Source organism: Tamandua tetradactyla, chromosome 16 (genome assembly GCF_023851605.1).
Source record: "Tamandua tetradactyla isolate mTamTet1 chromosome 16, mTamTet1.pri, whole genome shotgun sequence".
Classification (NCBI taxonomy): domain Eukaryota; kingdom Metazoa; phylum Chordata; class Mammalia; order Pilosa; family Myrmecophagidae; genus Tamandua; species Tamandua tetradactyla.
The window spans coordinates 12,359,422-12,374,747 of record NC_135342.1 but is presented as its reverse complement, the minus strand read 5'-3'; the positions used below and the strand labels follow the sequence as shown (position 1 = coordinate 12,374,747).

Genomic DNA, 15,326 nt, shown 5'->3' with positions numbered 1-15,326 from the left:
TTTCTGGATAGTTACCCCAGTGCATGGAACGTTTATAGAATCTTATATATTGCCTTAGGTGTTCTTTAGGATTGGCTGGAATGGTTTTGGTTGGGTGAGTTAATTTTTGTATAAGGTGTGAGGTAAGGGTTCTCTTTCATTCCTTCCTAACCTTTGTTTGACAAAATAAATCAATTCAGGGCCCTGAGGGTGTCAGAATCAGCAAGAGCCAGGCCGCAGTGGATTGTATCCCCTTCCTCCAAGCTGCCCTCCTGGACTGACTCCAAGCCCTGCATCCTGGCAGGCACATGGAGAGGTGGGAGGGGCCGCTGGCTCACTTCCCTTCTGCAGTCCAGCCATGACACCTGCCCATTTCTGGGAAGTCAGATACACCTAGGGTGGGGTTTGCTTGCCATTCGTGCAGGAAGTTTCATAGAGATTTCTCCTGTCCTGGGTGAAGAGACCAATGCTGAGCGCGTGCTGAGCTGGCCTCCGAGCCAACTGCCCTCCTGCACCCTGCCCGATTCCTGCAACCTACACCAGGTAAGAGATGGCGAGGGTAGCTCCCTCCAACCCTGCAGCTCAGACACACACACACACACACACACACACACACACACACACACGGCAGAGAGCCCACTCAGACACACAGACACACGGCAGAGAGCCCTGAACAGAACCCAGAGGGAATCCAGCTCAGGAGTTTGGGAAATGAAGACTCAGGTAGGGCTTCCTTGGTCCCTGATCCCTTCTGGGTTGGACTAACTCCCACCCCGGGGTCTCAGGACACAGAGGGCCCGTGCCTGCGCCTGTACCTCGTGGCCAGGATCCCCTTCCTCAGCCTCCCAGCACCCCAACCGCCTGCCCTCCTCACCCCCACCTGCCTTCCTTTGTCGCAGATCTGCTGCCTGAGCCCCACTCTCGGTCAACAGCCCCCTCCCCCCCCCCCGCACCCCCAGCTGACTCCCTTCTTTCCTTGTTCTCTCCCTGTCCCACTCCACGTTGCCACAGAAACAGGAACCAACCTGACAGTGAGAGCAACCACAGGGAGGCCTGAGCCTTTGCCGTGACTGGATTTTCTTGTTCCCATCTCCGGGACCTGCTGGCTCACCCAGGGGCCAGCACCCCGGATCCCCGTGGCAGCAGGGAAGCCGGGCCCCGAGGCTGGGTGTGGGGGTGCAGCTTGGCCCCCTCGCTCCCTGCTCCCTTCAGCCTGGGCCGCAGCCCCCTTTCCGGGCCCGAGAGTGAAGGTGAGGGTCTCAAGGGGGCAGCCCTTCAGCTCCTGGCAGGATTTTGGAGGGGATTTTGGAAGGCAAGTGGGAATTTTATCGGGGCTGTCACCACTGATTTAGCCCCCTCTGGGGCAGCGTTTGGGGGTCGAAGATGGGCGGACCTGCTAGGGACAGACCACATGGCACTGTGCTTCAAAGAGGGGGCACAGGCCCTGGGGTGCGGGGTGAGCCGGGGCGGGTGGCCCAGAGAGGCAGGAGGGAGGAGAGCAGGGCATGGGGGCCGGCACGGTATGGGGCGGAGGGAGAGAACCGCCAATGGAGCAGAAAGACATTATTCTAGAACGTTCCTCCTTCCCTTTCACCGAAACGGAACTCGCTTTATTGGCTTTCTGTTTGCTCTGAACTCATTTCGGTGTGGATGGACAGAAGTGGCCGAGCCAGCGGGAGCTCAGAGGAAATCACCCCTGGACACTGGCAGCCCATTTCCCACGTCCCCTGCCCGCCACCCGCCCCTCTCCCACCTGCTCCGGGGACCTCGGCCAGGGTGGGGGCTGCACCGAGCTCCCGTCTGAGCCACGTGGCCCCAGGCCAGGCCCTTTTTTGGGGGTGGTTGTTAAAAAGCACAAAGACGGTGGCGTTGGGAGCACGGTGTGGGGCGGTGGGGGCCACATTTGACTCGAACCAGACCTGAGGGTGAATTTGGGGTTGTGCCCACCCTGCTTGCATCTCGGGGGACAGCTGCTGTGCTGGAGGGTCTCCTCCAAGGTCCCAGCTGGGCTGTGTCCTCACGCAGCCCTGGGAGGGAGGAGCTGCTCGCAGGCGGCAAGGCAGAGAGGACAAGGAGGACCCACAGGTCGGGGTCAAAGCCAAGGTCAGGCAGCTCAACAGCTGGGGCCTTTCCGCGGCAGCAGCCCCGCCGCTCTCCCCGCGCGGGCGCCGAGGGGCACTGGGTCTCCCTGCGCCCCACCAGGACCCACCTGCCTGCCTGTTTGCCAGAAAACAAATCCGGAGGGGACCCTAAGGCCACCCCCGTTCTGGGCCCGACCCCGGAAAAGACAGAGATGGAAGGAAGTGAGAAGCCCAAGGCCAGAGGTGGCCACGGAGGAGACGGGCCTAGAGAGGGCGGGAGGAGAGCCGGGCGGTGGGGCCCGGGCTGTGGTGGGACCTGCCCCCTTCCCGGAGCCCCGCGTGGAGCTGGGAGGCGGGGCCAGCCGAGGAGTCCGCCCTGGGGAGAGAGAGAGCTGGAAGCAGGGCGAAGGCGGGGCCCGAGCTGGGCTGCGACTGGGGCTGCCCCAGAGCTGAGCCACCCCGCTGCCTGCCGCGGCTCTCCCGGGCTCCGTCGGCCTCTCTGTTTCCCTCTCTCTGCCTCCCTCTCCCTCTGCATACGTCTCTGCCACCTCCCTCTCTCCTTCCCTCCTTCCTTCCTTCCCTCCCTCTGCCTTTCGGGGCTGTCAAGCATTTCCCTTGGCCTCTGGGCACCCCGTGTCCTTTGCTTCTCAAATCCAGAGACCCGGAAGCCAAGTTCACTCCTTGCCCTTGGAGCACTTACAACCTAAATGGAGAAAGGGAGGAGAAAGGGAGAGCAAAACAGCCAGGGGAGAAGAGGGGAAGGCGGGGGCCACGCTTCAAGGGAGCGAGCCCAGGGGAAGCGCTCTTTCCTCCCTGTGCCTGGAGAAATCCTCTCCACCCCGGAGTCCAGTTTGGGGGCCTACGGACAGACGTGCACGTGGCCTCGTGAGAGCAGCATGGGGGTGGGGGCGTGTCTCCCTGCTCCCTCGGGAGGGGTTCATCCACTTGTCTTCCCAGGGCTGGACTCTGAACCCAGGGCTTCGCCACCTCCCTCTGATTGTGGCTCAGCCCACGCCTTAGCTGCCAGGCTGTTTCAAGTTGGTTAACTTGGATTTTTACACTGACCGGGTGGGGGTGGGGGGGTGGTCAGGTGTCACACAGGGGGGAAACCGAGGCCGTGGTGCTCAAGAAAAGATGCTTTGTCACTAACCCGGGAGGGACAGAGGGGAGCCGGGAGGGGTGGACGGCCTGGAGCAGGTTGTCCAGCAGGTAGGATGCAGGGCAGAGCGTGGGGCCCCATGGCCTGGCTCTGTTGGGGTCCAGGGGTGGGGGTGACCGGGGCTCCCTGGGGGCGACAAGATCCGTTAGTTTAAAGCCAATGTGTACGAAGCCGAACAGGCCTGGGGGTCCGAGGGCGAACGGGAGGGTCAGTGAGCCTCGGCTTTCTCCGGAGGCGAGCACCGGGCGCGGGTGGAGGCCACAGACGGGGGTTTGGGCTCTGGGGAACGGACGCCCCAGGACCCAAGAGCAGCTTCTTTACATGGCTGAGTTTAGGTCAGCGTGGGGGCAGGTGGGCGGCCAAAGTGAGAGGGATGCCGGGGCAGCACTCCCGAGCCCCACACGCTGACACAGGCGCACAACCACCCGGCCACCTTCTCTGTGCTTCTAACTTCACATTCCCCAGGGAAGGGAGCCGCTCGGGCCAGCGTACCCTCTTTTTTTTTTTTTAATGCAATTTTATTGAGATATATTCACATACCATTTAAACAGCCAAAGTGTACGATCACTGGCTCAGAGCATTTTCCTATGGCTGTGCATTCACCACCACAATCAATTTTACACCATTTCCATTACTCAAAAATAAATAAAATAGAAACCCACAACATCCCCTAACTCTTATCCCTCCTATTATTTATTTATTTTTTTAACAACTCCTCTGTCCATACACGGGATAAAGAGTGTGTCGGCCACAAGGTTTCACAATCACACGGTCACACTGTAAAAGATCAATTGGTTACACACTCATCTTCACGAATCAAGGCTACTCGATTGCAGTTTAACAGTTTCAGGTGTTTCCTTCCAGCCATTCTCTTGCACCATAAACATAAAAGGGATATCTGTCTACTGCACAGAGTTGAAAAGAATAGGGTGTATAATTGCTCAAAAATAAGGGAATTTTCTTGGGTTTCTTGGGCAGGAAGTGACGGGCTTTTGGGTACTCTGAACATCTGCTCAGGTCTCTTCCGGTTACTGTTTTTCTCCGCTCCAGCCTCATGCAACATGCCGCGCGCTACAGCACCTACTGTCTTTCAACATCACTGGCTAAACTGTCTTATAGATATTTTAGTGAAAATATCCAAGAGAGAGAATTTGATTGGCCCAACTTGTCCTTTGGAGCTGGACTACACTTGTCATAAGCCATTGACCGATGAATGGGGAAGCCACTTTGGAGCCGGATGTCCTTCTCTCATTCAACTGGCTGCAGCCAGGAGGATAGGCAGGTCAGGTGGCTGGGTCTTCAATGGATGGAGAAATTTCTCTCCAAAGGGGATACAGACAGGGCATGCCAAGATGTACGTCTCCCGAAACTGAATCCCCATTTAATGGTAGGTACATACACTGTTCTCACCATATACAGATGTGTACACATGCACACTCACTGTGTATGAACATTCACAGTGTTAAGCACACAATGATTACACATAAAAAGCCTATGCACTCATGTATATAAACGCTCATATATACACACACACACACACACCAGGGGCTCACAACCACCTAGACACTATACAAACACAAACACACACATAATATATACACACCATATGATACAATGTACACGTCTCTCTGCATGCACATAATTTGAAATATACCCACATATATGCACAAGGTATGGAAACCTCCATATGCACACACATATACGTGTTCATATAATGTACACGCCATATGTAGAGATAACGCAGACGCACCCACATATGAATATAATGTGGACACACACATCAGCAAATACTGTATCTGCAAAACCGAGTTTTAATTACCTTGGCTACTCAAGCAAATACCATGCAATGGTTTGGCTGAAATGATTGGGAAGTTATTGGCTCACAGTTTTGAGGCTAGGAGCAAATCAAGGGCATCATCAAGGTGATGCTTTCTCCCTGAAGACTGGCTGGCTGCTGGCGATCCTCGGTCCTAGGCTCCTGCGTCACACAGCAGCCTCTTACGGTCTCTCCCTTCTCTTCCGGGTTCCCTTGCCCTTCGGTTTCTTTCTGCCAGGGGCTTCCTCTCTCTCCATTTGGCTTTCATTGTCCTTATGACGGCCTCCAGTAATAAGATCCACCCTCCCTGAGTTCGGCCACATCTTAATTGCCATAATCTCATCAAAAGTCCCTACTTACAATGGCTGCACACCCATAGGAATGGATTGGATTGATGAACAAGTCTTTCTGGGGTACACACAACTCTAAACCACCACACCATTTCCTTACACACACAAAGTAGATGTGACCACTCACCTACCCCCACCCAGGGTTTGCACACACGACAGCACGGTTGCATTCAGACATCACCCCATTCAATCCACCCCCCTTGAGTTAACATTCCCTGCTTTCCTTTCCCCGACAGCCATGCTCCTCGCGCAGGTACCCTTCTCCCTCCCCACAGCCCAGATCCTCCTGTTTGTCTTCACCATTTCCACCATATTTCACCTTCAGCAGCGGATAAGGAAGATTCAACTAACACAGGAGTTACAGGTCCCAGTGACCCAGAGCCCCACCAGGGGCCAGCGCGGGGGCATGTGGACAGTCAACTCGCAGGGCCGCCTGGGGAACCAGATGGGTGAGTACGCCACGCTGTACGCACTGGCCAAGATGAACGGGCGGCCGGCCTTCATCCCCGCCCTGATGCACAGCGCGCTGGCTCCCATCTTCCGAATCAGCCTCCCAGTCCTGCACGACAGTGTGGCCAGCAGGATCCACTGGCAGAACTACCACCTGCACGACTGGATGGAGGAACAGTACCGCCACATCCCGGGCGAGTTCGTGCGCCTCACGGGCTACCCGTGCTCCTGGACCTTCTACCACCACCTCCGGCCCGAGATCCTCCAGGAGTTCAGCCTCCACGAGCACGTGCGGGAGGAGGCCCAGGCCTTCCTGCGGGGGCTGCGGGTGAACGGGAGCCGGCCGGCCACCTTCGTGGGTGTCCACGTCCGCCGGGGGGACTACGTCCACGTCATGCCGCACATGTGGAAAGGCGTGGTGGCTGACCGGAGATACCTACAAGAGGCCCTGGACTGGTTCCGGGCCCGCTACAGCAACCTGGTCTTCGTGGTCACCAGCAACGGCATGGCCTGGTGTCAGGAGAACATCGACGCATCCCGCGGGGACGTGGTGTTCGCTGGCAATGGCATCGAGAGCTCACCGGCCAAGGACTTCGCACTGCTCACGCAGTGCAACCACACCGTCATGACCATCGGCACATTCGGGATCTGGGCTGCCTACCTGGCTGGTGGAAACACCATCTACCTGGCCAATTACACCCTCCCGGATTCTCCCTTCCTCAAAATCTTTAAGCCCGAGGCAGCTTTCTTGCCAGAATGGATAGGGATCGCAGCAGACTTATCCCCACTACTCAAGCACTGACCCTGGCCTGCCCTTGGCTCCTTCTTCCTCTTTTCTGGCTCCACCGAGATCCGTTCCAAAGCACGAGCAGCACAGTGTTATATATACCAGGAACCTTCCCTCTTGATTCAGAATGCTTCGGGTTGCAAGCATAGAAGTCCCAACTAAAGTTTTTCAATGACATATTCATGAATCTTCTGCCACAAGAAGACCAGCGGAGGCCTATCTTCAGGATTGTTGACTCAGAAGAGTGACCCCAGTTTCATTGGTCTCCTTCCTTCCTCTTAGCCTGGCTCCCTCCATCACCCCAAGGTGGCTGCCACATGTCCAAGTGACACCTGCATGCAACCTCTCCCAGAGGGAGAAGAAAGAGGCTGTTCTTCTCTTTGGTTCCTCTTGAAGAGTGGGAGGAACCTTACTAAGCCTTCCAACAACTTGCCATCATATCTTGTTGGCTGGAATCGTGTCTCATGCCCATACAACCCATTGTGCAACAAAGTAAATGAGACCCCTGGGATTGGCTTAGCCTTAGACCAACAAATATATGCAGCTGGGGATTTGATGAGCACCCCCAGAAGGAGATGCGTATTAGTTAGAGTTCTCTAGAGAAACAGAATCAACAGGAAATATTCATAAATATAAAATTTATTCAAGTGTCTCATGTAACCATGGGAATGTAGAGTCCAAAATCCATACAGCAGGCTATGAAGTTGACCATTCCAGTGGAGGGTCTGGATGAACTCCACAGGAGAGGCTCGCTGGCCGAAGCAGATAAAGAATCTGTCTCTTCTGAATCGTCCTTAAAAGGCTTCCAGTCATTAGATTAAGCATCACTCATTGCAGAAGACACTCCCCTTGGCTGATTACGAATGGAATCAGCTGTGGATGTAGCCAAAGTGATCATGATTTAATTCTATGAAATGTCCTCATAGCAAACAACAGGCCAGCACTCGCGCAACCAGACAAACAGGCACCACTACCTGGCCAAGTTGACACATGAACCTGATGACGACAAGATGGAAGCTCAAAGAGAGAAAACTGGGGATGGTTAACAAGGAAGAGGGAGGAGGGAATGGCTGTAGAGTTGACAACAGAGATGCTTCAAGCCATTTTACAGGTCCTTCAGTCCATAGAGGCAGCTGACCAAGGAGACAAATGGGGGCTTAATTAGAACCCACAGTCTAAGTCAACAAGCCATGTATTCTTGGAACTGTGTCCACTCAGAGGGCTCCGATTTTTCTACTATTCTGTCCAGAAAGGGAGGAAGGGGAGGCTTTTTCTAGTTTGCACAACAGTGCCATGTTGGCTTGGGGCTGGTATGTATCCAGAGCTATATTTCCCACCTCTGCAGCTATGGCTTTGTAGAGCCTGGGATAGTTACAACTGAGAACTCAGAGACCAGCATGGCTCAATGAACTCAAGAGCTTCCATGCGTTCTCTCAGCATGTATGGGATATGTTATTCCTCAGGCTATGAATACATCCCTCAACATCCTTCTCTCTTGGAGACCACATTTTTAACCATTACCCAGACATCGAATAAATACTATTTATTTAACCATCATTATGAACACACTGAAGGCTTTTTTGGGAGCAGCGGTGGGGGGAGGCAACTTCTGAGAGTTTATTATATGGGTACATCATGAGGTCAAAAAGTACATCTTGGGAAAAAATAATTAATTAATTAATTTAAAAGTGTGTCTTAGGAGAACATGAGATCTTGTTTCCAGTCTAGGTCCAAAGCCTACTTTTGCAAATATTTACAGCTCTCAATATCACAGTATTTTCTCCAGACTACCTACCTGGACACACGTATTGAACATCTGCTATGCTTCAGAAAGTGGTCTAGGAGGTAGAACATAGTGGGGAACAAAACCAACAAGATCCTTGCTCTTAGGGGTTGCTCAGCAAACCACGTCCAAACACAGTGGCTTAACACTACACTATTTCTCACAACTCTGTAAGTCAACTGAGTGTCGCTCCGCTCCCTGTAATGCTGGCTGGGGCGCTCATGCAGCTGTGCTTACACAGAATAGGGTTCAGTTGGGCATCTCTGATCTCCTCTCCATGGCCTCTCTGTCTGCAGGATAGTCTCGGCTTCTTCACGCCATGTTTCTCCACTTGCTTGCTGGGGAACACTCACTCTGGGAGCCCTGGGTCACCATGTAGGAAGTCCAACTACCAGAAGTTGCCATGCTATGAGGAAACCCAAGCTCCAGTGAGGGGGCCACGTTAGGTGTTCCAATCAGCAGTCTCCGCTAAGGCCAATCTTTGACTTATTCCAGCCCAAACGTCAGCCATCGCAGCTCAAAGCAGTTCAAATTAACCTAGCACTTCATGCTACCCAGCGGAGGCTCCTCACACCGTGTAACACAGACAAGCCACATCTGAATTCCTGACCCACAGACTCTGTGAGCATAAGGGGCTTTCTTTTTCTAATGCCACCAAGTCTGGGGTAGTCTGTCAAGCATCCATAGGTAACTGGAATGAGAGTGCAGCAAGGTCAGAGTGGCTGGAGCACATGGAGCCAGATGTGGGTAGAGAAGTTACCAGGATCAGATCATGAAAGCCCTTGCGAATCATGACAAGGCTTGGGGGGGAGGCGTGATCTGATTTGCCATATGGCCATATCTGGTTGTCATGTGGAGAAAGCATTGGCATGAAAAGAGAGCAGAAGGAGAGCAACCAGTGAGAAGGCTGCCATGATGGTCTCAACAAGAGATGATGGTAGACCAGGGAGGTCATGGTGGAAACTGGGAGAGGTCTCATTTCAAGTACCCAACAGAGAAACCTAGGTGTCTCTCTGCCACAATTTCACATTCCTGAAAGTGACAATCTGATTGGCTCAGCTTGTGTCACTCATCCAGCATGGGCCAATCACCTGCGGCCATAGGGAATGGCCACCTACTGCAGACATGGCTGCCTGGATCTTCCCACGTGGATGGGGTGGTGGGGGGTGGCTATCCCGAGAGAAGGAAATGGAGGACTATCAAGGGTTAGGAAGTTCACTAAAAATAGAGTAAGAGTCTCCCCTCACATCTCAGAGGCTTAATAAGTCTTGTGGCCACACATAACTTCAGAAAGGATAAGGAAAATAAGCATCGTGCACATGACTTCCTCCCCAAAATTGTGCTCACCTTTAGTGATTTCCTCCACGTCTCCTTGCATCCAGCCCCTGTTTTGCTTCCAGTGTTTCTCCATGCAAATAAAAACAAATACAAGTACAGGCTACAATTAATCAGAAGCACTATCAATTGTAAGTATTAGGTTGGGGGAACAGGGAAGGGCACTGCAAGGGAGCTGTGCACGCTGTGTCGCCCCTCCCAACATGGCTCCTGGAACCGCCCCTTCCGACCACCTGACTTTCTGAGAACCGCCCCTTCCAGACGTCACCTGACCCCCTTGTTTAAAAACCGCCCGCGCCTTGGTGGCACTGACTCACCTCCCTCCATCTTGGGTTCAATGAGCTCAGCCCGGGGGCGGAGAAATAAATCCCCCCACTTTAAATTTCCACGTCTACGATCCTTCTTTCTCACCCTTTCGCCTCCTAAACCTTTCATCTTGGTGCTGAAACCCGGGAGAGGAGCGTGGGTGCCGCCTGCCTGGCCAGAGGCGCTCCAGCTTCCTCTCTCCTCGTTCCTCCAGAAAGCCAGTAACAAGGGATCCTTCAGCCCTCGGCTACATCCACAGATTGGGTAAATCCCTGCCCTCTTAGCCCTGCTGCCAGGTCTCATGGTTCCAAGAGAGCCTGTCCATTTATTACCCTCTGAAAATCGTGAATTCACGTCAGGTTCTCTTCCGAGGGCTGAGGTGAACGGGGACGCCCACCAGCCTCACTCCCTTTCCCGGAACTCAAAAAGTTGTGGGGACGCTCCGCTTTTCGTTTCCCTCCCAAATTCAGGTCCAGGACCTGAAAGGGCCTCAAACCAGGGTGAGACGTCCCCTGGGAAGACGAGCCCCCCGCTCATAAGAGTTGCGAGGACTCTCTTAGGGCGTTGGGACGCCAACACCCCCTGGGCCAATCCTTTATCCTTAGAGACCCATCAGTATGGGCAATAAATCCTCAAAAACCAAACTTTATACTCCTCTGGGTTGTCTTCTGACAAACCTATCCACACTGGATTTACTTCCAGACATCTGGCCAAAATGCCTCCCTTACTTTTGCAAAAAGGATTAGTCCCAGTATCAATTGGATAATGGTTCTGATTGGCCTGAGGAGGGGACTTTCGATGTTAATATCCTTACAAACCTCTGCAATTTTTGCCAGAGGAATGACAAATGGGCCAAAATTCCTTGTGTCCAGGCTTGCTTGCTTCTGTGCTCCCGCCCCTCCCTCTGTACCTCCTGCTCCACGGCCCAGGTTCTCCTAGCTGGAGTAACCCCCAAATCTCCACTGCTAAACAAACAGCCTGATGAAGCTTCCTCCTTTTCCGACCCCCTTGATTCGTCTCCCTTTAAACGACCAGAGCCTCCACCAGATTTAGGGAAACTATCCTCTCCTCCCCGAGAGAGGACGTAGTTACCCTCCTTCCCCTCCAGCAGCACCTCAGCAGTCATCTTGTCCTTCTCCCCCCCCCCCCCCACCGCTCCAGCAGCGTTCCCGCTGCCATCTTACCCTTATCTTCCTCCTTCTGGACTAGCAGCTCTCCAGCCGCCATCTCATCCTTCCCTTCCTCCTCCTACTCTAGCAGCTCTCCCACGACCACCATGCCCCCCACCTCCCGCTTCAGCTCTTCTGCCGCCGGCTGGTTCCTCGCCATCCTCACCCGTAAGCTCCCATATCCACCCAAAAAGTACTTTACTCTGTCCCCTCCAGGAAGTTGCAGGAGCTGAAGGGCTAATCTGAGTACACACTCCCTTCTCCCTGGCTGATCTCTCACACATTGAGAAATGGTTGGGCTCCTTCTCTAATGATCCAACTACCTATACTAAAGAACTTCCAATATCTGGCTAATGCCTGTGACCTCGCCTGGTGTGATATCCATGTAATCTGCTCTTCTTCCCTAACTACAGAGGAAATGGACCGCATTTTCAATGCGGCCAGGGCTCATGCTAACCAGATGCATATAACCGCCCACACCATGCTGGTAGGGGCCGAGGCAGCGCCAGACCAAGAGCCAGGGTGGGCCTATCAGATTGACACCCCAGCGGGGAGAAACAGAGGAATTAGGCGAGACAAAATGCTTACATACCTCATAGCCAGCATGCAGAAAGCTTCCCATACAGTTGTAAACTTCCAAAAGCTGAGGGAGATTACTCAAGGTCCTGAAGAAAATCCTGCCGCTTTTCTAAACCAGCTCACAGAAGCCCTCTCCCAATATACCCGCCTAGACCCTGACTCGGAGGCTGGTAAAACCATTTTAGCCACACATTTTATATCCCAGTCAGCCCCAGACATTAGGCGCAAGCTTAGAAAAATCGAGGACGGTCCTCAGGCCCCTATTCGTGACCTGGTAAACACGGCCTTTAAAATTTGTAATACTCGTGATGAGTTGGGAAGGGCGGAAAAGGAATCCCGGGACGGCCGGAGGGCGAATCCCTGATTGTGGCCCCGTGGCCCACTTCAACTGACAAGATGCCGGCTACGGCCAATCCACCACCAGGAAAGTGCTTCCAATGTGGCCTCGATGGACACTGGTCCCGCCAGTGCCCCAATCCTCGACCGCCCAAGGGACCATGTCCTCTCTGCGGGAAAAAGGGACATTGGAAAAGTGACTTCCCCTCGGCGCCCGGCCGTGGAGGGGCCATTCTTCCATCCCCTGACCCACCACTGGCAGTCCTGGGCCTGGCCACCGACGACTGACGACGCCCGGCCTCAGTGACCCCGATCACCCTCGTCGAACCCAGGCTAACAATCAGGGTACCGGGTAAGTCCACCTCCTTTTTAGTGGACATGGGGGCTACCCTCTCTGTCCCCCTCTCCTACTCAGGTCAACTCCTTCCTTCCCAGGTCACGGTTACGGGCATAGATGGCCGTCCTTCGCGCCCCTTAACTACTGGACCGCTTACATGTTTAATAGAAGGCTACCCCGTTACACACTCTTTCTTGGTGATGCCTTCTTGCCCCAGCCCACTGATGCGGCGGGATCTCCTCACCAAGTTGGAGGCCTTACTTCACTGGATACAAAAACCCCAAACAGATTTACCATTGCCCTTATGTGTGGCCTCCACCTCCACTCAGGGCTCCACCCCACCCACTCCTCCGCTACCGCCTCACCCAGTAAACCCGGAAGTATGGAATCCCTCAACTCCCCAAATAGCTTCCCATCATAAACCAGTTCTTATCCGACTAAAAGATCCATCTTCATTCCCGTCTAGACCACAGTTTCCTATCTCCATAACCCATCAGAAAGGACTCCAGCCCATCATTAACCAGCTCAAGGGAAAGGGACTCCTCATACCCATTAATTTGCCTTATAACGCCCCCATCTTGCCTGTCAAGAAACCTAATGGCTCTTACCATTTAGTCCGAGACCTCCAACTAATTAATGAGGCTGTCATCCCCATCCACCCAGCAGTTCCCAATCCGTGTACTCTTCTCTCACTTATTCCTCCTCACACTACTCATTATTCTGTCCTGGACCTTAAAGACGCCTTCCTCACGGTCCCTCTAGACCCTTCCTATGCCCTCATTAATCCTACACTTGCCCAGGTGTCTGTCGACATGTCGTGAGCTGAGCAGAGTCTCTCCAGCCACCTTGCCCAAACCTCTGCCTCACCAGCCTCTCATACGTGGCTCCAAGTCCTCCAACATACCTTGCTTTTCCTCAACCAAACACGAGTACTCCCTGAAATAACCCATTGTTTCCTTTGTGCATCGTTAAATACACCACTACCAGCGGCTGTCCCTATAAATCTAACCCAAATACACAAACATAGCCCTGATTCCTACCATACCACTCTAAAGAACATCCCCCTGTGGGAACCAGAGCCTAATAACCTTCCCTACCCCCTTAAAACCTGCTACCTCACACACACAACTGCAAATCAGACACAACTTCTTAATAGATGCCAAACTGACGTCACTACCCACAACACCACCCATGCCCCCAAAGGACAATATTTCTGGTGTAATGGAACACTTACCAAGCCCTTAACTCCACTGCCCCAGGACCATGCTTCCTGGTAACTGTTGTTCCTCAATTAACCCTCTATGGGGAGTCCGAACTAACTTGGCTACTGCCCTCTCCTCGCTCCAAAAGGGCTGCCTTTCTGCCTATCCTGGTAGGCATCAGCCTGACTGCCTCAGTCGCAGCCTCAGCCACAGCGGGAGGGGCACTGGGACATGGTATTTTAACCTCTCAAAACTTTGAGACTCGACTACAGGTAGCCCTGGAATTGACATCAGAATCCCTCTCCTCTCTACAACGTCAACTTACCTCACTAGCCCAGGTAACTCTTCAAAATCGACGGGCCTTAGACTTGCTAACAGCCAAAAAAGGAGGAACGTGCATATCCCTCCAAGAGGAATGCTGCTATTACGTCAACGAGTCAGGTCTGGTGGAACAAAATATTCAAACCTTGAACAAACTAAGAGATGATCTCTACCACAGAAAACAAGGAACCGACGCTTGTTGTAGACTGGTTTTCTTCCCTCCTGGCGACATGGCTCCTCCCGCTACTAGGACCAGTTATCCTAATCTGTCTCTTTTTTCTCCTAGCTCCCTGCCTCCTCAACTTCTTTCAGGGACACATGAAGGAACTGTCATGGGTAGCAGCCAACCAAATGTTCCTGCTTCATTACCGCCACCTACCCTCCTCCCCAGACTCCTATAGCTAACCTGACCATGACAACCCCAGCCTATCTCCTCACGTCGCCCCATTACAGCAGGAAGTAGCCAGAAGAACCTCAACGCCCTATTATTACAAAAAGCCTGGAATGTTAGGTCTGGGGAACCGGGAAGGACACTGCAACTGGAGCTGTGGAGGCTGTGTCGCCCCCCCCAACATGGCTTCTGGAACCGCCCCTTCCGGACACGTGACTTCCAGAGAACCGCCCCTTCCGGACACCTGACTTCCGGAGAACCGCCCCTTCTAGATGTCACCTGACCCCCTTGCTTAAAAACCGCCCACGCCATCACGCAGGCGCTGACTTGCCTTCCTCCATCTTGGGTTCGGTGAGCTCAGCCCGGGAGCGCAGAAATAAACACCCCCCCCCCACTTTAAATTTCCACGTCTATATTCCTTCTTTCTCACCCTTTCGCCTCCTAAACCTTTCAGTAAGGTGCATCATTATTTTATGTACCATTAAGGGGGGGAAAAAACAGCTTTTGATTTAACTGTGACAAGCCATTGATACAGCCTGCGCTCTGTGGTGGTTTTCACATATGTCCATGCATTCTCTGACACTTCTCCCTTCAAAAGGTGCCGCTTGAGTGTGGGCCAGGCTGAGTGGAGTCCTTTTAACAAATAGAAAAGGCAGAAGGTGGTTCAGTGGTAGAAGTCTCACCTGCCATGCAGGAGACCCGGGTTCGAGTCCCGGCCCATGCACTTCCCAGAAAACAAACAAATAAACAAAAAATCCAACAAATGGTGCTGCAATAATGGGATACTCACATGGAAAAATAATGAAATGTGACCTTGCCTTACAACACACCAAAAACAAATAAACAAAAAAAAAGGCAAGGGATTGGTGTGTGTTCTAGTTTGCTAGCTGCTGGAATGCAACACACCAGAGATGGATTGGCTTTTAATAAAACGGGATTTATTTT

The 15,326-nt window shown here is 53.1% G+C and overlaps 1 protein-coding gene and 1 long non-coding RNA gene across 8 annotated transcripts; one reads left to right on the top strand and one right to left on the bottom strand.

Moving 5' to 3' along the window:
* Positions 1-408: 408 nt before the first annotated feature.
* FUT2 (fucosyltransferase 2 (H blood group)) lies at positions 409-10,049 on the top strand. Of its 7 annotated transcripts, none has more exons than XM_077131250.1 (3): positions 413-522; positions 991-1,229; positions 5,622-10,047. In XM_077131250.1, the coding sequence occupies exon 3, from the start codon at positions 5,624-5,626 to the stop codon at positions 6,635-6,637; it is 1,014 nt and encodes a 337-aa protein (XP_076987365.1). In that variant the 5' UTR covers positions 413-522; positions 991-1,229; positions 5,622-5,623; the 3' UTR covers positions 6,638-10,047. The 7 variants fall into 7 exon arrangements, with proteins under 7 accessions (XP_076987364.1, XP_076987365.1, XP_076987362.1 ...); XM_077131247.1 differs by lacking the exon at positions 991-1,229 and adding an exon at positions 4,270-4,606 and having other exon boundaries at positions 428-522; positions 5,622-10,048; XM_077131251.1 differs by lacking the exon at positions 413-522 and adding an exon at positions 529-702.
* Positions 3,795-12,237, bottom strand: LOC143658870 (uncharacterized). Its single transcript, XR_013163351.1, has 3 exons — positions 11,808-12,237; positions 9,753-9,843; positions 3,795-9,224 (listed from the first exon to the last, which is right to left on the bottom strand). It is a non-coding gene; the product is annotated as an uncharacterized LOC143658870 (long non-coding RNA).
* Positions 12,238-15,326: the final 3,089 nt, after the last annotated feature.